This window comes from Mustelus asterias, chromosome 17, assembly GCF_964213995.1.
Source record: "Mustelus asterias chromosome 17, sMusAst1.hap1.1, whole genome shotgun sequence".
NCBI lineage: Eukaryota > Metazoa > Chordata > Chondrichthyes > Carcharhiniformes > Triakidae > Mustelus > Mustelus asterias.
Genome location: NC_135817.1, coordinates 16,188,090 through 16,211,820, shown reverse-complemented (window position 1 = coordinate 16,211,820; position 23,731 = coordinate 16,188,090). Strand labels below are relative to the sequence as shown.

The 23,731-nt window shown below is 49.5% G+C and overlaps 1 protein-coding gene across 2 annotated transcripts in view; it reads right to left on the bottom strand.

Moving 5' to 3' along the window:
* The window catches only part of LOC144506133 (lysosome membrane protein 2-like), an 80,923-nt gene extending 59,869 nt beyond the window's left edge, over positions 1-21,054 (bottom strand). For both annotated transcript variants that reach the window (XM_078231962.1, XM_078231961.1), the window contains exons 1-2: positions 20,788-21,054; positions 8,872-9,029 (exon numbers count right to left, since the gene is read on the bottom strand). In XM_078231962.1, coding sequence (XP_078088088.1) covers positions 8,872-9,029; positions 20,788-20,910 — 281 coding nt within the window. In that variant the 5' untranslated portion in view covers positions 20,911-21,054. The remainder of the gene's footprint in view (positions 1-8,871; positions 9,030-20,787) is intronic.
* Between the last annotated feature and the right edge of the window lie 2,677 nt (positions 21,055-23,731).

The window sequence follows — 23,731 nt, the reverse complement described above, 5'->3', positions numbered from 1 at the left end:
ATGAGAGAGAGGAAAGGGAATTGGGAAAGACGCAGAGACCATCAGCACAGGATCTACAGCCAAGGGCGGACAGAGCGAGCTGGAAACCAATGTCGCCGGCAAATGACGACTGACATCTGTGACCTTGTCACCTAAGATCTCACACCTCACAGCATTGGTCTTCAAATTCACCATGATACAGATCCCAGCCCAGTTTAAGTGGAGTCTGTCCCTCTTTCTCATGGTCTGTAATCAGTGGCGCATGGATCAAAACTCCACCTTATCACAGCTCTCTGACATTCACCTCTCGGTTTGATCTGGTCAGCCCTATTTTAATCAGTACAACTCATGGGATTATTGCCTTAGAGGTTCTACGCTTGTATTTGGACCCTAACTCCTCAGCTGAGCCTCATTTCTACTTTTACCTGTGTTATTGGTACCTATTTAGGCAAGGGCAAGATTCATGGCTCCTCTACATCTGGACCATGACAACTGGATCCAGCCCCTCCCACTCCAAGTTGAAGAAGTCCTTCAAACCTGGCAGCATGACCTTCCGATTACAGCTGCGGAGAACAGGGTTTATCCCCCTGACTATACTGTCCACTTCCACTACCACATTCCTTTTCACTAATCCCTCACACCCTGGCCACCTCTGCCAGTGCTATGGGCAGTTTACTTATTCATCTTCAGGCTTTGCCCTCATCCAGATGGGCAGCAAATACCCTGTACCTATTGGATGAGGGCAAGAGCCAAGACTCCTTTATCACTGTATCCAGTGTCCTGTTAGTCACTTGCCTCACAGTCACAACCTCCTGTGCCTGAACATGAACGAGACTCGCAATACTTTCTAAATTAATGCAAAGTGTGGTGAACCATTGTTGGTTCCCACCAGGTAGTGCTGAGCCAGGGTCTGGCCAGTACTATGAGTCTGTATATATGTTACTGTTGGGGTTAGGGTTGGGCTGTTCTACATGTTACTGTTGGGGTTAGGGTTGGGCTGTTCTACCTGTAATATAGTTCTTATGGTACATCCCAGTCGGGCTCCGCCTCCTGGGAGAGGTATAAAGGTCACTGCTCTGTCTGGGACCCTTTAGTCTGGGATCGTGTATTATATATGGTAGCTCTATTGTTGTAGTCAATAAAAGCCTTTATTTCCCCGAGTACCTCTAGCCTCGTGAGTTATATCGCGCATCACAAAGTATCCAGGTAAATTGCTCCCTCTGAAATCCTCCCATGTTCGCTTCGCTGACGTTCCTCGAGAGGCCAAAATTCCCCGATGTCGGATGTCCCGTCACCACTAACGGAGAATTTAGCACTCAGCGAAATCTCCATTCTCTGCAGTGGGACTGGAGAATCCCAGCCAGAGACATTTCCCACAATGATCGCAACACTCTTCACAAAATCCCACATGTTGCAGGTTGTGGTTTATCACCCATTCTGCCATCCCTATTGAACTTTGTTTTATTTATTTAATTACTTAATCTTTTAACCAACAGGCTTCATTTATAAAAGCAAATTACTGCGGATGCTGGAATCTGAAACCAAGAGAGAAAGCGCTGGAAAATCTCAGCAGGTCTGGCAGCATGTGTAAGGAGAGAAAAGAGCTGACATTGAGTCCAGATGACCCTTCCCCCCCCACTTCATCCCCCTTCCCATACCTTTTCTCCGCCCGCCCCGCCCCTTCTCTACATTCTACCTCTGTCCCACCTCCTCCTCCTCCCCCCCTCCCCCCACCCCAACAACTTCATCTGTCACACCTTACAGCTTCTCTGCCAGTTGGCCATTCACACCCTTTATTCTCTCTGTGGACAGCCATTAGCAGCCTTTTCCCCTGGTTTCTGTGGCTATGACTCATCTTTCATTCCCTCATCCTGCAGTACAAATATCTTCCACTTTCTTTGCCTTTTAGCTTTGACAAAGGATCACCTGGACTCGAAACGTCAGCTCTTTTCTCTCCTTACAGAGGCTGCCAGACCTGCTGAGATTTTCCAGCGTTTTCTCTTTTGGCTTCAGTTATAGGTGAACTACCTGTAACATTAAGCCACAAAAAGCACCATCTCCTTCCCTCTCTGTACCGACTTCCAGCACATTCCCACCTTTTTACAATCTGCCATGTAGAAACATGGGAACCAGAAGAGGCTATTCAGCCCCTCAAACCCGTTCCACTTTTCAGTGAGATGTATGATCTGTAACCTAACTTCTGAAGCTCGTCTTTCTCCTGTTCTGTAATACCATTAGTTAACAAAAACCTCATCAGTCTTGGTATTCATATTAATTGATTAAATTGAACTGATTTAGCATCAATTGCTATTTGCGGAAGAGAGTTCCAAAACTTTTAATCATATTTTCTGTATAGAAGTCTTACTGAGACTCATCCCATTGAAGTCATTCCTGAATGGTTTGCTTCTATTTTTAGACAATGTTCTCTAGCTCTAGATTTGAGAGGACAGATTTTCCCCCAAGCTACCCCATTTGTTCGCCTTAATATTCTAAAAGCTCCACAATCAAATCCCCCCTTAACCTCTCAGTTCCAGGGAATACAACCCTTGTTTGTTTAATATCCTCTTGTAACTCAACTCATGGAGGTAGGATTTTACTGCCTCACTCGAGCGAGACTGGAAATTCCAGCCCAAGGTCAACGGACATTTCTGTTGTCCACCCCTTGCCTGCTCCAATTCCATGGCGGGCGGGGCAGTAGAATTCCGGCCAAGGAGTCTGGGTAGTGTGTGCAGAGCTGCTTGCCCTGACTCCAGGTATGGTCTAACCAGGACTCTGTATAGCCATTGACAGATTTGTCCAGTTTTATTTATAGACAGTTTCTGTCTCAACCCATTGAAGTCAACATTACCTAAATCTAGAATCTTGGAGCAGGATTTGGGGCTTGTTTGGATCCTGACGTCAGGGTCAAATGAGGGGGTCACAATCCTACACGGTGAGGGGAACAGTCACCTGTCAGTGACCTTCCCCAAACTGGCCAGAGGGTGGGTTTGCTGTTCAGTTAAAGATAACGGGTGGGATCTTGAAGTTGGAGGTCTTCCAGCAATGGAGAATTACATGCTGCCTATTCAGCAAGAGAACAAGAGGGAGAGCCTTAAAATGGAGGTGTGGCTAATTAGAAGGAGGCAGAGTTAAAAAGAGACAACTACTATGAAGATACTATGCAATCACACAATAAATACTCCTGTTACTTGCAGTAATTACTCCTTGAATCATTTTAGAAATGTAGCTTTGTCTGTGAAATAGCATATTTTGGTTTGCGAGGATAAAGTGTCCAATTAGCAATCAGGTGACTGGGAATTTGGGTGGGGCCTGTAACAGCCAGGATGAAAAACTTGGTGACCCAGCAACCTGTCCAAAAATCCCTGCCAGTCAATGGAAAAGATTTTAACAAGGAGGTTTTTCCTCATCTAAAAAAAATGTTTTATATTAAATCACTAGCTGCCTACACCACATGGACTGCAGCTCACCATCACCTTCTGAAGAGCAATTAGGGATGGACAATAAATGCTGGCCTTGTCAACAATGACTGCATCTCATGAAGGGATTTTTAAAAATCTCCCATCATTCTCTTGGCACAGTGATTAACACTACTGCCTCACAGCACCAGGGACCTGGGTTCAATTTTAGCATTGGGTGACTGTCTATGTGGAGTTTGCATGTTCTCCATGTCTGCGTGGGTTTCCTCCGGGTGCTCCTGTTTCATCCCAAAGTAAGAAGTTTAACAACACCAGGTTAAAGTCCAACAGGTTTATTTGGTAGCAAAAGCCACACAAGCTTTCGAGGCTCGAAAGCTTGTGTGGCTTTTGCTACCAAATAAACCTGTTGGACTTTAACCTGGTGTTGTTAAACTTCTTACTGTGTTTACCCCAGTCCAACGCCGGCATCTCCACATCATCCCAAAGGCCAGAGATGAGCAGGTTAGGGGGATTAGACATGGTAAATGCATGGGGTCACAGAGATAGGGCGGAGGCAAGGGCCTGGGTGGGTCGTTGTTTTGGAGAGTGTGGTGGCCCTCAGTTGTGCCTTTGTCCTATATGGACCACCGTTGTGTGTGGTTGTCATACCTGGACACATCCCCTTCCAGTTTGGTTCCTCCCCTCGGCACCTAGTATAAAGGTGGCTGTCTCCTCCCAGTTCAGTCCAGGTCGGTTATTTGTTGGGATCTGCTCCTGATTCTGTTGTGAATAAAAGCCTACACTTGTGTTGGCACACCGGTAGTCTTTCGCCTTATTGATAGCGCATCAATTTTATTCACAACAGTTGACCAGCATGGAGCAGTTTCTAAAACCCGGCAAGTTAGCATTAGACCCTCAAGAGGTTGGGACCTCTGATAAATTCAATCATTGGCTGGACTGCTTCGAAGCATTCATCGACACCGCTACGGCCATCGACACCGACCACGCTAAACTCCACGTGCTCCGCGCCCGGGTAAGCGAAGCTGTCTATGGAATCTTCCGGGACGCTGCTACATACGCGGACGCTATCAAACTCCTAAAAGGGCAGTTCCGAAAGAGCCCTAATGTGGTTAACACCAGACATCTCCTAACTACCCGCAAGCAGCAGCCAGGAGAATCGTGAGCCCAATTTCTGCGCGCCCTGCGGGTCCTAGCTCGAGCTTGTGACTGTAAGGCTGTTACAGCAGCTCAGAACACGGAGGACCTGATCCACGACGCCTACGTTGCGGGCATTGAGTCTACATACATCCGGCAGCGCCTGCTGGAACAAGATGACCTAGATCTCCGAAGAACAGCCACGATGGCTGAAACGTTAGAAGCGGCCTCTCACAATCTCGGGTCTTACCCTGCATCCCGTTCTATCGACGGCTCCACCACGATGGCTGTTCCAGCGGGGCGCAAATGTTACTTTTGCAGCCTTCCCAAGCACCCTCGGCGTCGCTGCCCAGCGAAGGACGCGATTTGCTCCGGGTGCGGTAAGCTAGGCCACTTCGCTAAAGTCTGCCGGGCGAAGCCGCTTCCGAAGCCTCGTGGCGCCACGTGTGTCCCGCGGGCGCAGCCATCTTTAAGGCAGGCGGCGGCTGCGCGCGAATCGCCATCTTTGATGCGGTCACCGGAAGTGCGGGAATCGCCATCTTTGATGCGGTCACCGGAAGCACGGGAATCGCCATCTTTGAGACTGTCATCAAGACGCGCTGAGCAGGAAGCTTTATCCGTGACGTCATCAGACGCGGACGAAGACGGATTTTTCTTAGATTCGACGGTGGCATCGATTTGCCTGGACCAGTCGCAACCTCACCAACTCTCCAAGTCAATAATGGAGATCAAGGTAAATGGCCATGCAGAAAACTGCCTGTTCGACTGTGGGAGCACAGAAAGTTTTATACACCCTCGCACAGTGCGTCAATATGCCCTTCCCGTGCGACCCTGGAGCCAGACCATCTCCATGGCCTCGAATTCCCACTCAGTGGAGGTCCTCGGGTGCTGCTTGGTGACGCTGGCGGTACAGGGCACAGTCTACGAGCGTTTTCGGCTCTTCGTGCTGCCGCGACTCTGCGCAGCTGTACTGCTGGGGTTAGATTTCCTCAGCCATCATAGGAGCGTCACCCTGCAATATGATGGCCCTTATCCCCCGCTCTCTGTCTGCAAGGCGCCGTAACTGCAGCGCCCCTCGCGCACCACCTGCAGTCTCTCGACCCTCAAGATCACCCCCCCCCCTTATTTGATAACCTCACCCCGGATTGTAGGCCTCTAGCCACCAAGAGTAGGCGCTATAGTGCGGATGACCGGGCCTTCATTCGGTCCGGTTGCGCCGGGAAGGGATTATCCAGGCCAGCACCAGCCCCTGGAGGGCGCAAGTGGTCGTAGTTAAATCGGGGGAGAAACACCGCATGGTGATTGACTACAGCCAGACCATAAACAGGTATACCCAACTAGATGCGTACCCTCTTCCCTGTATCGCGGACATAGTCAACCGCATCGCGCACTATAGGGTTTTCTCGACGATCGATCTGAGATCGGCTTACCACCAGCTCCTTATCCGCTCGGATCGCCCATATACTGCCTTTGAGGCGGATGGCCGCCTCTACCAGTTCCTCCGAGTCCCCTTTGGTGTCACCAATGGGGTCTCAGTCTTCCAGCGGGCCATGGATCAAATGGTGAACCAGCACGGGCTACGGGCCACTTTCCCGTATCTGGATTACGTCACCATCTGCGGCCATGACCTGCAGGATCATGATGCCAACCTACAAAAATTCCTTCGTACAGCCACTCTCCTGAACCTCACAGATAATGAGGCAAAGTGTGGTTTCCGGACACGCCGCCTCACCATCCTTGGGTACGTGATAGAAAATGGTGTCCTTGGCCCCGACACAGCCCGTATGCATCCTCTTATGCAGCTTCCCCTTCCTACTACCCTCAAAGCACTGAGGAGATGCCTGGGCTTCTTCTCCTACTATGCCCAGTGGGTTCCCCGTTACGCGGATAAAGCCCGTCCGCTCCTAAAATTGACCTCTTTTCCCCTGGCGGAGGAGGCCCGTCGGGCCTTCGACGACATCAAGGCGGACATCGCGAAGGCCGCGATGCATGCTGTGGACGAATCCATCCCATTCCAAGTGGAAAGTGATGCGTCTGACTTTGCCCTAGCCGCCACCCTTAACCAGAGGGGCCGTCTGGTGGCCTTCTTTTCCCGGACCTTACAAGGCCCTGAGTTTCGACACTCCTCGGTTGAGAAGGAGGCCCAGGCCACCGTAGAAGCCGTCCGGCACTGGCGCCATTATCTTGCGGGCCAACGGTTCACCTTAATTACGGACCAGCGGTCAGTTGCCTTCCTGTTTAACACCAGGCAAAAGGGCAAGATTAAGAATGACAAGATCTTGCGGTGGAGGATTGAGCTCTCCACCTACAGATATGACATCATGTACCGGCCCGGGAAGCTCAATGAGCCCCCAGGTGCCCTGTCCCGTGGATCATGTGCCAGCGCCCAACTAGACCAGCTACAGTCCCTCCATAATGACCTCTGTCATCTGGGTGTCACCAGATTTTTCCACTTTGTCAAGTCCGTAACCTGCCCTACTCCCTCGAGGAAGTTCGGACGATTACCAGGCAATGCAGGGTCTGCGCTGAGTGCAAACCGCAGTTCTACCGGCCAGGTAGGGCGCACCTGGTAAAGGCCACTCGCGCGTTTGAGCATCTTAGCATTGACTTTAAAGGCCCCCTCCCCTTCTCTAACCGCAATGTTTATTTCTTGAATATCATTGATGAATACTCACCTTTCCCTTTTGCCTTCCCCTGCTCGGACATGACCACGGCTACAGTGATTCGGACCCTGACCACGCTCTTCACCCTGTTCGGCTTCCCATCCTATGTTCATAGCGACCGTGGGTCCTCTTTCATGAGTGACGAGCTGAGGCAGTACCTACTCGCCAAAGGCATTGCCTCCAGCCACACCACTAGCTATAACCCCAGGGGAAATGGTCAAGTCGAGTGGGAGAACACAACCGTCTGGAAGGCCGTTCTATTAGCGTTACAGTCTAGGGGCCTTCCAGTCAGCTGTTGGCAAGACGTCCTTCCGGGCGCATTCCATTCCAATAGGTCACTCTTGTGCACAGCGACCAATACGACCCCTCACGAGCGGATGTTTTCGTTTCCCAGGAAGTCCTCCTCGGGTACTTCGCTCCCGGATTGGCTGATGTCCCCGGGGCCCATTCTGCTTTGGAAGCATGTCCGGACCCATAAGGCAGATCCCTTGGTCGAGGAGGTCCAATTTCTCCACGCTAATCCTCAATACGCTTATGTAGCGTACCCTGATGGGCGGGAGGACACGGTTTCTGTCCGTGACTTGGCACCCGCGGGTGCCCCTGAGGTCACCATGTCCTTCCGCCCCACGGTCCCTGGTGTTGTCCACTCGGAGATTGCTGCGCCTCTTCCTCCCTCAGTCCCTGTCTCCAATGTAGTGCGCCCAGAGCCTGTTGCGGCCCCCCACCCCCCATCTCCGGTTTCCACTGTTCCCCATACGCCACCAGGGCCACTGCTCACTCCTCTCGCCCCTGTGTACAGCTCGCTTGAGTCGCCGGAGCCGTCGCCACGCAGTACCCGACGACTGAACGGGACGTCGGATCGGTCCGCTTCACACCATCTGGCGCCTTCTCTCGACGCTCACTGTACGGAGCCTGGGCCGACATCGCTCCCTGCTCGGACGACTCTGCGACCTGCACTACGACGATCGCGACGGCGGATCAAGCCACCAGTTCGTCTGGACTTGTAATATTGTTTCCGCTTCACCCCCGTGTTGTTTTTTAAAGGAAGGGGTGAATGTGGTGGACCTCAGTTGTGCCTTTGTCCTATATGGACCACTGTTGTGTGTGTTTGGCATACCTGGACACATCCTCTTCCAGTTTGGTTCCTCCCCTTGGCACCTAGTATAAAGGTGGCTGTCTCCTCCCCTTGTTCAGTCCAGGTCGGTTATTTATTGGGATCTGCTCCTGATTCTGTTGTGAATGAAAGCCTACACTTGTAGTGGCACACCGGTAGTCTTTCGCCTTATTGATAGCGCATTAGAGAGTCAGTGCAGACTCGTTGGGCCAAATAGCCTCTTTCTGCACCTAATGGATTCTTGTTTGTTTCAAGAAGAACGATCCTAGCTTCTCTACGCTAACCTTGTAGCTAAAATCCCTCCTCTGTGGAAACATTCGGGTAAAGCTTCTTAGCACTCTCTCGATGTTATTAACCATGAAATGAGCCATTAAGGACTTTGCAATGTGGTTTGACTGTAATGGAATATAACATGATCGCTCATAAAAACAGAAATCTCCAAATCGTCAATCTATATTTTTACAACTGTCATATAATTATTCAGGTGCATTGAAGTATATGATTGAATTTATATTTATCTGTGAGATGTGATTAGTGATCTAGTTGCAGTAACTCTGGCTCTTACTTGTAGGTGTACGGCCCAAGTTGTGTCACGATGGCTCTCTCACCCTGTAATATTTGCAAATGGTTTTCCACATTGAAGAAGTAGAATTGCAGATAAACTGGAACAGGCGGATCTTTCCAATTTTTAAATGCTTCGCTGTTCAACTTTAGCTTTGTGTGCTGCAGAGCAATCAGAAACTTTAAAATAACATTTATATCATCAACTCAATTCAACTGGAGTGTCATGAGTTACTGTACTTTCCAACCTCAAATTAACACAATAATCTGATTACAACATGGACTTTCATGGTAACAGATGTACAGTCCCTTGTTGCTTTTTCGATCTTTATATGAACATACAAACATATGAATTAGGAGCAGGAGTAGATCCCTCAGCTCCTCGAGCCTGCTCCGCTGTTTAATAAGATCATAGTAAGAAGTTTAACAACACCAGGTTAAAGTCCAACAGGTTTATTTGGTAGCTACCAAATAAACCTGTTGGACTTTAACCTGGTGTTGTGAAACTTCTTACTGTGTTTACCCCAGTCCAACGCCGGCATCTCCACATCATAATAAGACCATGGCAGATCTCATTGTAACCTCAACCCCACATTCCTGCCCATTCCCGATAACCTTTCACTCCCTTGTTAATCAGGAATCTATTTAGCTCTGCCTTAAAAATATTCAAATACTCTGTTCCCACTGCCTTTTGAGGAAGAGCATTCCAGAGATTCACAACCCTCAGAAAATATATTATTTCCATCTCAGTCATAAATGGGTGATTTTGAATGAGTAACCGTCTATTTCTAGATTCTCCCACATCATCATTCACTCTTTCCACATCCACCCTGTTAAGGCCTCTCAGGATCTTGTGCGTTTCAATCAAGTCACCTCTTACTCTCCTAAACTCCAGTGAATACTCTGCCTAGTTCTGTGTAAAGTGTTGACCTGTTGGCACCGTGGATTGCTGATGAAGCAGCAACCCATAGTCATTTTTCCGAGCATCGGAGAATCTCTTCCAGTCTGGTGTGCATTTTTAAAATATTATTCTATAATGCAATTTGGGTGTTGTTGGCTGGGTCAGCATTTGTTACCATTCCTAATTTCCCATTGAGAAGGTGGTGGTGAGCTGCCTTCTTGAACCGCTACAGTCCCCGAGGTGTAGAACACCCTCAGTGCTGTAAGGGAGGGAGTTCCAGGATTTTGACCCAGCGACAGTGATTGAATGGTAACATATTTCCAAGTCAGGATAGTGAGTGGCTTGGAGGGAAACTTGCAGGTGGTGGTGTCCTCAGGTATCTGCTGCCCTTTCCTTTTAGATGGTAGAGGTCACAGGTTTGGAAAGTGCTACTCAAAAATCCTTGAGTTCCTGCAGTGCATCTTGCATCACTGAAGTACATTAGCTTCATCATTCGGCCAAATGTTATCCATCTCAATGAGCTTTCATTGGACAGAATGCTGTGGAGTTTCAGTAAGTATTGTGTCTGGATAGTGATGACTTCTCATTGAGGTACAGACCCTGTATCGGTGATGTTTCCCCTTCAATAGAACATATCTTTAAACTATGCCCCCTGGTTCTAGATTCTCCCATGATGGGAATCATAGGCCAGGACTTTACACCCCTCCCACTCAGTGGGATATTACATCCCTTTCAAAGAAAATGGGAATTTAAATGGTCCATCACATCCAGAGTCAGGAGACACACCATCTGTATAATCCTGGTCAGTGTCTCAGCATCCTCTGATTAAAACTCCCTCATGAATTTTCTATGTTTCAATAAGATCAACTAATTCTTCAAAGTCTCTTTCTTCCCAAGAATCTACATCTTGAACCTTCTCTGGAACTGTACTTCAGCATAATCTGCAACCTTATGGCCCAGTATATCCCCCATTCAACCATTACCATCAAGCCAGGGGATCAACCCTGGTTCAAATGGAGAGTATAGGAAGGTGAGCCAGGAGCAGCACCAGGCATACCTAGAAATGATGTGTCAACTTGGTGAAGCTACCAAACAGGACTACTTGCATGCCAAATAGCATAAACAGCAATTGATAGACAGAGCTAAGTGATCCCACAACCAACGGATCAGATCTAAGCTCTGCAGTCCTGCCACATCCAGTCGTGAATGGTGGTGGACAATTAAACAACTCACTGGGGGAGGAGGCTCCATAAATATCCCTGTCCTCAATGATGGAGGAGCCCAGCACATCAGTACAAAAGATAATGCTGAAGTATTCACAGCAATCTTCAGCCAGAAGTGCTGAGTGGATGATCCATCGCGGCCTCCTCCAGTGGTCCCCAGCATCTCAGATGCTAGTCTCCAGCCAATTCGATTCACTCTACGTGATATCAAGAAACGGTCGGAGGCACTGGACTAAAGGCAATAGGCCCTGGACTTGCACTCCAGAACTTGCTGCTCCCCTAGCCAAGTTCTTCCAGTCAGGTAGATGCCAGTTACAACACTGGCATCTAACCGACAATGTGGAAAATTGCCCAGGTATGTCCTGTGCACAAAAAACAGGACAAATCCAACCCAGCCAATTACCACCCAGTCTACTCTCGATCATCAGTGATGGAAGGGGTAATCAACAGTGCTATCAAGCAGCATCTACTCAGCAATAACCTGCTCAATGACACCCAGTTTGGGTCACTCAGCTTCAGACCTCATTACAGCCTTGGTTCAAACATGGATGAAAGAGCTGAATTTTAGAGGTGAGGTGAGAGTGATGCCCTTGACATCAAGGCCGCATACGACTGAGTGTGGCACCAAACAGCCCTAGCAAAACTGGAATCAATGGGTATCAGAGGGCAAACTCTCTGCTGGTTAGAGTCATACATGGCACTAGGTATAGGAAGATGGTTGTGGTGGATCAGTCATCTCAGCTCCAGGAAATCACTGCAGGAGTTCCTCAGGGGAGTGTCCTAGGTCCAACCATCTTCAGCTGCTTCATTAATGACCTTCCCTTCATCATAAGGTCAGAAGTGGGGATGTTCGCGATGATTGCTCAATGTTCAGCACCATTTGCGACTCCTCAGATACTGAAGCAGTACATGTTCAAATGCAACAAGATCTGGACAATATCCAAGCTTGAGCTGACAAGTGGCAAGTAACATTCATGCCACACAAATGCCAGGCAATGACCATCACCAATAAGAGACACTCTAACCACCCCCTCGGGGTTACCATTGACCAGAAACTCAATTGGAGCAGATCAGAGGCTAGGAATACGGTGGTGAGTAACTCACCTCCTGACTCCCCAAAGCCGATTCACCATCTACAAGGCACAAGTCAGGAGTGTGATGGAATGCTCCCCACTTGCCTGGATGGGTGCAGCTCCAACAACAGTCAAGAGGCTTGACACCATCCAGGACAAAGCAGCTTGCTTGATTGGCACACATCTACAAACATCCACTCCCTCCACCACCAATGCTAAGTAGCAGCAGTGTGTACTGTCTACAAGATGCACTGCAACAATTCACCAAAGATCCTTAGACAGCACCTTCCAAACACATGACCACTTCCATCTAGAAGGACAAGGGCAGCAGATACATGGGAACACCACCATCTGCAAGTTCCCCTCCAAGCCATGCACCATCCTGACTTGGAAATACGTCACCCTTCCTTCGCAGTTGCCTTCATCGTCCAGTACTTCCCTGGATAGGCTGGGTAGTTTGCTGCGGACAATGGTCTGTTTGCAGTTGTGCGGTTGTTTGAAGGCAAGAAGTGGGGGTGTGGGGATGGCCTTGGCGAGATGTTCATCTTCATCAATGACATGTTGAAGGCTCCGGAGAAGATGTCGTAGCTTGTCTGCTCCGGGGAAGTACTGGATGACGAAGGGGTTAGTGGGCTTTCTCAACTATAGCCTCCGCATGGAGGGACCAGGACAGGTTGTTGGTGATCTGGACACCTAGAAAATTGAAGCTCTCGACCACTTCTACTTTGTCCCCATTAACGCAGACAGGGGCATGTTCTCCACTATGCTTCCTGAAGTTAATGATTATCTCCTCCGTTTTGTTGACATTGAGGGAGAGATAATTGTCTTCGCACCAGCTCCTCCATCTCTTTCCTGTACTCAGTTTCATCATTGTTTGAGATCCAACCAACTATGGGGATATAAATCAGCAAACATGAAAATCGAGTTGGAGGGGAATTTGGCCACACAGTCATAGGTGTAGAGGCAGTACAGCAAGAGGCTGAGGACACAGCCTTGTGGGGCATCGTCATCGAGGATGATCGTGGAGGAGGTGTTGTCGCCTATCCTTACTGATTGCAGTCTGTGGGTGAGGAAGTCTAGGTTCTAGTCGCAGAGTGAGGAGCCAAGCCAAGCCCCAAGCCACGGAGTTTGGAGCTGAGTTTTGTAGGAATAATGGTGTTGGAGACATGATTGAGATGTCCAAAATTATGAACATAGAACATAGAAAGCCACAGCACAAACAGGCCCTTCGGCCCACAAGTTGCGCCGATCACATCCCCACCTCCAGGCCTATCTATAGCCCTCAATCCCATTAAATCCCATGTACTCATCCAGAAGTCTCTTAAAAGACCCCAACGAGTTTGCCTCCACCACCACCGACGTCAGCCGATTCCACTCACCCACCACCCTCTGAGTGAAAAACTTACCCCTGACATCTCCTCTGTACCTACCCCCCAGCACCTTAAACCTGTGTCCTCTCGTAGCAACCATTTCAGCCCTTGGAAATAGCCTCTGAGAGTCTACCCTATCCAGACCTCTCAACATCTTGTAAACCTCTATCAGGTCACCTCTCATCCTTCGTCTCTCCAGGGAGAAGAGACCAAGCTCCCTCAACCTATCCTCATAAGGCATGCCCCCCAATCCAGGCAACATCCTTGTAAATCTCCTCTGCACCCTTTCAATGGCTTCAACATCTTTCCTGTAATGAGGTGACCAGAACTGCGCGCAGTACTCCAAGTGGGGTCTAACCAGGGTCCTATAAAGCTGCAGCATTATCTCCCGACTCCTAAACTCAATCCCTCGATTAATGAAGGCCAGTACGCCGTACGCCTTCTTGACCGCATCCTCCACCTGCGAGGCCGATTTAAGAGTCCTATGGACCCGGACCCCAAGGTCCTTCTGATCCTCTACACTGCTAAGAATGGTACCCTTCATATTATACTGCTGCTTCATCCCATTGGATCTGCCAAAATGGATCACTACACACTTATCCGGGTTGAAGTCCATCTGCCACTTCTCCGCCCAGTCTTGCATTCTATCTATGTCTCGCTGCAACTTCTGACATCCCTCCAAACTATCCACAACACCACCTACCTTGGTGTCGTCAGCAAACTTACCAACCCATCCCTCCACTTCCTCATCCAGGTCATTTATGAAAATGACAAACAGCAAGGGTCCCAGAACAGATCCCTGGGGCACTCCACTGGTCACTGACCTCCATGCAGAGAAAGACCCCTCCACAGCCACTCTCTGCCTTCTGCAGGCAAGCCAGTTCTGGATCCACAAGGCAACAGCCCCTTGGATCCCATGCCCTCTCACTTTCTCAAGAAGTCTTGCATGGGGGACCTTATCGAACGCCTTGCTGAAGTCCATATAGACCACATCCACCACTCTTCCTTCGTCAATGTGTTTGGTCACATTTTCAAAGAACTCAACCAGGCTCGTAAGGCACGACCTGCCCTTGACAAAGCCGTGCTGACTACTTTTGATCATACTAAACTTCTCTAGATGATCATAAATCCTGTCTCTCAGGATCCTCTCCATCAACTTACCAACCACTGAGGTTAGACTCACCGGTCGGTAGGGCATAGAGATTGTAGACAGGAAGAAACTTTTCCCCTTGGTGAAGGATCAGTGACTAAGGAGAATAGATTTAAGGGGTAGGAGGTTTAGAGGGGATGTGAGGAAACTCTTTCACCCAAAGGGTGGTGGAAGTCTGGAATCTGGAACTCACTGTCTGAAAGGGTGATTGAGGCAATGACCTTCCTAACATTGAAGAAGTATTTGGATGCGCACTTGTGATACCAAGGCATACAAGGCTAGGGGCCAAGTGCTGGAAAATGGGATTAGAATAGTTGAGTGGTTTATCTTTGACCAGTGCAGACATGATGGGTCGAAGGGCTTTTTTCTTTGCTGCACAGGAGATTAGTGAACCAGATGAGTTTTTGCAACAATCAATATCATCTTTCATAGTGGGATTGGAATCCAGGACCCCTGAGTATTACTCTGGGTCTCAGGATACTAGTCCAGCTCCCTATGTATTCTACCTGCCCTGTAATAAAGGCCAACATTAGAACCATAGAATCCCTACTGTTTAGAAGGAGGCCATTTGGCTCATCGAGTCTGCACCGACTCAGGGTGGCATGGTAGCACAGTGGTTGGCATTGCTGCTTCACAGCTCCAGGGACCTGGGTTCAATTCCCGGCTTGGGTCACTGTCTGTGTGGAGTTTGCACATTCTCCTCGTGTCTGCGTGGGTTTCCTCCGGGTGCTCTGGTTTCCTCCCTGTGGTGGACCTCAGTTGTGCCTTTGCCCTATATGGACCACCGTTGTGTGTTTGTCATACCTGGACACATCCCCTCGCGGTTTGGTTCCTCCCCTCGGCACCTAGTATAAAGGTGGCTGTCTCCTCCGTCTTTGTTCAGTCCAGGTTGGTTATTTGTTGGGATGTGCTCCTGATTCTGTTGTGAATAAAAGCCTACACTTGTATTGGCACACAGGTAGTCTTTCGCCTTATTGATAGCGCATCAATTTTATTCACAACAGTTGACCAGCATGGAGCAGTTTCTAAAACCCGACAAGTTAACATTAGACCCTCAAGAAGTCGGAGCCTCTGATAAATTTGACCATTGGCTGGACTGCTTCGAAGCATTCGTCGACACCGCTACGGCCATCGACACCGACGACACTAAACTCCACGTGCTCCGCGCCCGGGTAAGCGAAGCAGTCTACGGTATCTTCCTACATACTTCCTACATCTTCCTATCTTCCTACATACGCGGACGCTATCGAACTCCTAAAAGGGCAGTTTCGAAAGAGCCCTAACGTGGTCTACACCAGACATCTCCTAACTACCCGCAAGCAGCAGCCAGGAGAATCGTGCGCCCAATTTCTGCGCGCCCTGCGGGTCCTAGCTCGAGCTTGCGACTGTAAGGCTGTTACAGCAGCTCAGAACACGGAGGACCTGATCCGCGACGCCTACATTGTGGGCATTGAGTCCATATACATTCGGCAGCGTCTGCTTGAACAAGATGGCCTGGATCTCCGGAAAACGGCCACGATGGCTGAAACGCTAGAAGCGGCCTCTCACAATCTCAGGTCCTACCCCGCATCCCGTTCCATCGACGGTTCCAACGCGACAGCTGTTCCAGCGGGGCCCATCCAAGCACCCTTGGCATCGCTGCCTGGCGAAGGACGCGATCTGCTCCGGATGCGGTAAGCTAGGCCACTTCGTTAAAGTCTGCCGGGCGAAGCCGATTCCGAAGCCTTGTGGTGCCACGTATGTTCCGCGGGCGCAGCCATCTTTAATGCAGGCGGTGGCTGCGCGCGAATCGCCATCTTTGATGTGGTCACCGGAAGTGCGGGAATCGCCATCTTTGATGCGGTCACCGGATGTGTGGGAATCGCCATCTTTGAGACTGTCATCAAAACGCGCCGAGCAGGAAGCTTGATCCGTGACGTCATCAGACGCGGACGAAGATGGATTCTTCCTGGATTCGACAGTGGCATCGATTTGCCTGGACCAGTCGCAGCCTCACCAACTCTCCAAGTCAATAATGGAAATCAAGGTAAATGATCATGCAGAAAACTGCCTGTTCGACTGCGAGAGCACAGAAAGTTTTATACACCCTCGCACAGTGCGTCAATATGCCCTTCCCGTGCGACCCTGGAGCCAGACCATCTCCATGGCCTCGAATTCCCACTCAGTGGAGGTCCTCGGGTGCTGCTTGGTGACGCTGGCGGTACAGGGCACAGTCTACGAGCGTTTTCGGCTCCTCGTGCTGCCGCGACTCTGCGCAGCTGTACTGCTGGGGTTAAACTTCCTCAGCCATCATAGGAGCGTCACCCTGCAGTATGATGGCCCTTATCCCCCGCTCTCCGTCTGCAAGGCGCCATCACTGCAGCGCCCCTCGCGCACCACCTGCAGTCTCTCGACCCTCAAGATCTCCCCCCCACTTTATTCGATAACCTCACCCCGGATTGTAGGCCTATAGCCACAAAAGTAGGCACTATAGTGCGGAAGACCGGGCCTTCATTCGGTCCGAAGTACAACGTTTGCTCAAGGAAGGGATTATCCAGGCCAGCACCAGCCCCTGGAGGGCGCAAGTGGTCGTAGTTAAATCGGGGGAGAAACACCGCATGGTGATTGACTACAGCCAGACCATAAACAGGTATACGCAACTAGATGCGTACCCTCTTCCCCGCATCGCGGACATATTCAATCGCATCGCGCACTATAGGGTTTTCTCTACGATCGATTTAAAATCAGCTTACCACCAGCTCCCTATCCGCTCGGAGGATCGCCCGTATACTGCCTTTGAGGCGGACGGTCGCCTCTACCTGTGCCTCTGAGTCCCCTTTGGTGTCACCAATCGGGTCTCAGTCTTCCAGCGGGCCATGGATCAAATGGTGGACCAGCACGGGCTACGGGCCACTTTCCCGTATCTGGATAACGTCACCATCTGCGGCCATGACCTGCAGGACCATGATGCCAACCTACAAAAATTCCTTCGTACGGCCACTCTCCTGAACCTGACATATAATGAGGGGAAGTGTGTTTTTCGGACACGCCGCCTCGCCATCCTTGGGTACGTGATAGAAAATGGTGTCCTTGGTCCCGACCCAGCACGTATGCGCCCCCTTATGCAGCTTCCCCTCCCTACTACTCTCAAAGCACTGAGAAGATGCCTGGGTTTCTTCTCTTATTATGCCCAGTGGGTTCCCAGTTACGCGGATAAAGCCCGTCCGCTTCTAAAATCAACCTCTTTTCCCCTGGCAGAGGAGGCCCGTCGGGCCTTCGACGACATCAAAGCAGATATCGCGAAGGCCGCGATGCATGCTGTGGACGAATCCATCCCATTCCAAGTGGAAAGTGATGCGTCTGACTTTGCCCTAGCCGCCACCCTTAACCAGAGGGGCCGTCCGGTGGCCTTCTTTTCCCGGACCTTACAAGGCCCTGAGTTTCGACACTCCTCGGTCGAGAAGGAGGCCCAGGCCATCGTGGAAGCCGTCCGGCACTGGCGCCATTATCTTGCGGGCCAACGATTCACCTTAATTACGGACCAGCGGTCAGTTGCCTTCCTGTTTAACACCAGGCAAAAGGGCAAGATTAAGAATGACAAGATCTTGCGGTGGAGGATTGAGCTCCCCACCTACAGATATGACATCATGTACCGGCCCGGGAAGCTCAATGAGCCCCCAGGTGCCCTGTCCCGTGGATCATGTGCCAGCGCCCAACGAGACCAGCTACAGTCCCTCCATAACGGCCTCTGTCATCCGGGTGTCACCAGATTTTTCCAATTTGTCAAAGCCCGTAAACTGCCCTTCTCCCTCGAGGAAGTCCGGACGATTACCAGGCAATGCAGGGTCTGCGCTGAGTGCAAACCGCAGTTCTACCGGCCAGGTAGTGCGCACCTGGCAAAGGCCACTCGCGCGTTTGAGCGCCTTAGCATTGATTTTAAAGGCCCCCTCCCCTCCTCTAACCGCAATGTTTATTTCCTGAATATCATTGATGAATACTCACATTTCCCTTTTGCCTTCCCCTGCTCGGACATGACCACGGCTACAGTGATTCGGACCCTGAACACGCTCTTCACCCTGTTCGGCTTCCCATCCTATGTCGATAGCGACCGTGGGTCCTCTTTCATGAGTGACGAGCTGAAGCAGTACCTTCTCGCCAAAGGCATTGCCTCCAGCCACACCACTAGCTATAACCCCAGGGGAAATGGTCAAGTAGAGCGGGAGAACGCAACCGTCTGGAAGGCCGTTCTATTAGCGCTACAGTCTAGGGGCCTTCCAGTCAGCCGTTGGCAAGACGTCCTTCCGGACGCATTACATTTAATTAGGTCACTTTTGTGTACAGCGACCAATACGAGTCCTCACGAGCGGATGTTCTCGTTTCCCAGGAAGTCCTCTTCGGGTACTTCGCTCCCGGATTGGCTGATGTCCCCGGGGCCCATTCTGCTTTGGAAGCATGTCCGGACCCGTAAGGCAGATCCCTTGGTCGAGGAGGTTCAATTGCTCCACACTAACCCTCAATAAGCTTATGTAGCGTACCCTGATGGGCGGGAGGACACGGTTTCTGTCCGTGACTTGGCACCCACGGGTGCCCCTGAGGCCACCATGTCCTTCCGCCCCACTGTTCCCGGTGTTGTCCACTCGGAGACAGCTACGCCTCTCGCTCCTTCAGTCCCAGTCTCCAATGTAGTGCGCCCAGAGCCTGTTGCGGCCCCCCACCCCCCAGCTCCGGTTCCCTCTGTTCCCCATACGCCACCAGGGCCACTGCTCACTCCTCTCGCCCCTATGTACAGCTCGCTTGAGTCGCCGGAGCCGTCGCCACGCAGTACCCGATGACTGGACGGGACGACGGATCGGTCCGCTTCACACCATCTGGCGCCTTCTCGCGACGCTCACTGTATGGAGCCTGGGCCGACATCGCTCCCTGCTCGGACGACTCTGCGACCTGCACTACGACGATCGCGACGGCGGATCAAGCCACCAGTTCGTCTGGACTTGTGATATTGTTTCCGTTTCACCCCCGTGTTGTTTTTTTAAAGGACGGGGTGAATGTGGTGGACCTCAGTTGTGCCTTTGTCCTATATGGACCACCGTTGTGTGTTTGTCATACCTGGACACATCCCCTTCCGGTTTGGTTCCTCCCCTCGGCACCTAGTATAAAGGTGGCTGTCTCCTCCCCCTTTGTTCAGTCCAGGTCGATTATTTGTTGGGATGTGCTCCTGATTCTGTTGTGAATAAAAGCCTACACTTGTATTGGCACACCAGTAGTCTTTCGCCTTATTGATAGCGCATCACTCCCACAGCCCAAAGATGTGCAGGTTAGGTTGATTGGCCGTGCTAACATTGCTGCTTCATGTCCTGAGATGCGTAGGCTAGAGGGATTAGCGGGTAAATGTGTAGGGATATGGGGGTAGGGCATGGGTGGGATTGTATTCGGTGCAGACTCGATGGGCCAGATGGCCTCTTTCTGCACTGTAGGGTTTCTATGATTCTATTTCTATGACTCTCCGAAAGAGCATCTTACTCAGACCAACCCTCCTCATCCTATCCCTGTAACTCTGCAGATTTAGCATGGCCAATCCACCTAACTTGCACATCTTTGGAATGTGGGAGGAAACCGGGGCACCCGGAGGAAACCCACACAGACAATCACCCAAGAATCAAAACTGGTCCCTGGCACCACGAACCAGCAGTACTAACCACTGTGCCACCCTATTTGCCAGTCCATTTGTCTTCCTAATCCTTTGTTATTACTTGCGACTGGAGACATACTATTAATCAACTTCCGCACTATACTACAATCGCCACATTCTTGAACCAGTTCACAGCACACTCCCTTCTTTCTTTCAGGAGGAAGTGGTTCATGATACAGCAGATAGACACAGTAGATGCCATTGCCACCTTTGCACACCTACAGTGAAGGCATCGCTGCACAGCAGCCACTGGCAATGCTGGGAGAGATAGCACATCGGATTTCTACATACTAGCTCCTCATGTTCCCACCTCACTCCCATCTCCCTCTACATTGTTTACATGACATGACCACCGTATTATCATTTGCTTAAGGAAGCAGGTCAAAGTTAGTGGAACGTGAGGTGTTACATGTTTTGTCAATTTTATATCACGTTACGTGAACTATCTTTGCATAAATCTGCAAAACATCTTAATTGTAGACAGTGAAAGCGACTGCTTTGCAGTGTGAACTTGGAGAGTGCTGCTCAATCTTACCTCTTTGATTTGGTCTTCCACTATATTGTTAAAAACATCTTTAACGTTCAGTATCAGAAAGATAATGAAGCAGCACAGAGCGAACGCAGTAATCACAGCAACTCGCTTCTTCAGGTTAACCATAACTGTTCCAACGAGAAAATCTTTAAAAAAACAATTAAAAAGGAATCTCGTGAGTTTATGTCTGCTGCCAAACAGTTTTTGGAGACGGAGCTATGAGTTAATCCACGGAAAAGTCTGGAATTATTTGTTGCCTGTATGTTACTAGCCTGATCAAAGGTCGATGACATGCAGACTCAGGAAGGTCACTGTGCAGCCAATCACAAAAAAGGACAAACTCTCCAAATACCTCACTAATTGGAGAGGGGAAGGCTTGCAGTCAGCTTTCAATGTACAGTTCTCAGAATTATAACATCACCTCAAGCACATTTCAATCCAAAGATTGATCCAATGGGTGGAATTTTCTAAAAAACAAATGGCAAAGGCTGCCATTTTGGGACTAAGTGCCCACATCAGCAGGCAAACCAGAGTGTTTCCTGCTGGTGCTGACAGCGTCTGACTGGGAATCACTGAAAGATGTTAACAAGCTCATTTCAAGCAACCCGCCAGCCAGCCCCGCTGTTCCGAGACCAGGCCGCCATTTTTAAATGGCTCCCTGATCGCCACAATCGGAAACAGAACCCTCCTCCCTGCAAAAATGAAAAAACACTGACATGGGGAGCACAACCAACCCCTCAAAGAGCAACACCCTCCCTCCTCCACCTACAAATAATAGGTACCCCCTCCCCAAACCATGCAGGCATGAGGGTTACCTGACCCAACCCCTCCTCAGATCCCCACTCAGGGTCCCTTCCACATCAGACCTCCTACTCAGCCTCCCTTCAGGCCATACGCCTAGGTAGTGCAAACAGTGCACTGCCCCCGGCACCCTGGCCTGGCACCTTGGGCCCCGAGGAGGTCTGGAGGAGATAGGTCCAGTGGCCATTTACCCCTCTGCTACTGCCAGGTTGCAGAGGAATGGTCCCTCAAAGATCCTAGGAGTTACGTGGACTCAGGACAAGGGGTTTACCTCATAAATACCCCCTCCTAACAAAGGGTCACTCTGGCTCAGTGCCCCTTTCTAACAAAGGGTCACTCTGGATAAATGCCACATCAAATTGAAGATTTACAAATGTAATTTTGGTCACACAAGAGCCAATTAATGCCTCCCACAATCAATAACATGACAATGACCTGATAAGCTGCTTTTTAACCTTGATTGAAGGATAAATATTGTTCTGTTCATCAAGGAGAACTCTCTACTCTTCTTAAAAATATTTCCGTGGGATCTTCTATGCCCACATGAGGATGTGATGTGGAGATGCCGGTGTTGGACTGGGGTAAACACAGTAAGAGTTTTAACAACACCAGGTTAAAGTCCAACAGGCTTATTTGGTAGCAAATGCCATTAGCTTTCAGAGCGCTGCTCCTTCGTCAGATGGAGTGGATATCTGCTCTCAAACAAGGCACACAGAGACACAAAATCAAGTTACAGAATACTGATTAGAATGCGAATCTAATGGCATTTGCTACCAAATAAACCTGTTGGACTTTAACCTGGTGTTGTTAAAACTCTTACACATGAGCTTAGACTGGGCTTCAGTTTAACGTCTCACCCTTCAACATGGTAGCACTCTGTCAGTACTGTATTGGGGAGTGTCAGCCTTAATTCATTCTCAAGTTCTTCAGTGGGGCTTGAACCCACAAGGTTGTGACTCAGAGATAGCAAATGAGTTATATTGCCACTCCATTGCATTTTTCTTTTGAGTCCACCCCTAACCCTGGCCGCTGCCTTGTGTCTGTTGGTATTTTCAGGGTTAAGAGAAGGAATTTGGACCCATATTTGTACCAGCACAAAGACCACTTTCATCCAAAACATTACCCACCTGTGTGTATAACTGATCCTCTCTGCTGCTGAAACTGTTTCCTTTCTTTGACAACCCTGACTCAATGGAGATTCAATTGGATAAGGCCCAGAAGTGGGATCCCATTGAGTGTATTCATTCATTCTTTCATTGGTGCTACTTGCTGGTTTAAATCATTGCTCGCTACAGCCTGCGCTTCCATTAGCTACATACATCAGCAACGTCTGACAACGTAAGTGGATAACACTTCTTTAATTCATTCACAGGTTCTGAGAGCCACTAACCAGAGTTCCATATTGTGAAGCTAGTGGTGAGCAGCCTTCTTGAACTGCTGCAGGGAATCCCACAATACTGGACTTACCTGAATGCTTTACAAAGCCATTTCAAAGTCAACAACATTGCTGTGCATTTGGATTACATCTAGGCTAGAGCAGTTAAGGAAGGCAGATTTCTTTCCCCAGAAAGCATTAGTAAACAATGTGGACTTATGGTTACTGCGGTGTTTGATTTTGAGAGTCTGATAACTAATCTATACTCACTGTGCTTGATTGGTTAAGCCTGGGTGCGAACTCAGAACAAAGTAAACTGACACCACAGGAGTTATTATAAGCTAAGGTATGAGCAGGAGTGCAGACATTTTGTGATTGAAGAATGATTTTAAAATTTGTGTAAATAATCCAATTGCACACATAGAAACAGGTGTCATCTGTGCATTGATTGAAGTATACACCATTGCCAAGATTGTTTTTTTTAAATTCCAGATATATTCACTAATATTGTGAATAATGTGATGATCCCACTATTTAAGAAAGGTTGTAGAGACAAGCCAGGGAACGACAGACCAGTGAGTCTCACGTTTGTGGTTGGGAAACTACTGGAGAAGATTCTGAAGGAGAGAATATATCTCCATTTGGAGAGGCAAGGTTTGATCAGGGATAGCAGCATGATTTTGTCAGAGGGAGGTCATGCTTAACAAATTTGATTGAATTTTTTGAGCATGTAACCAAGTGTGTGGATGAGGGTAGTGCAGTTGATGTAGT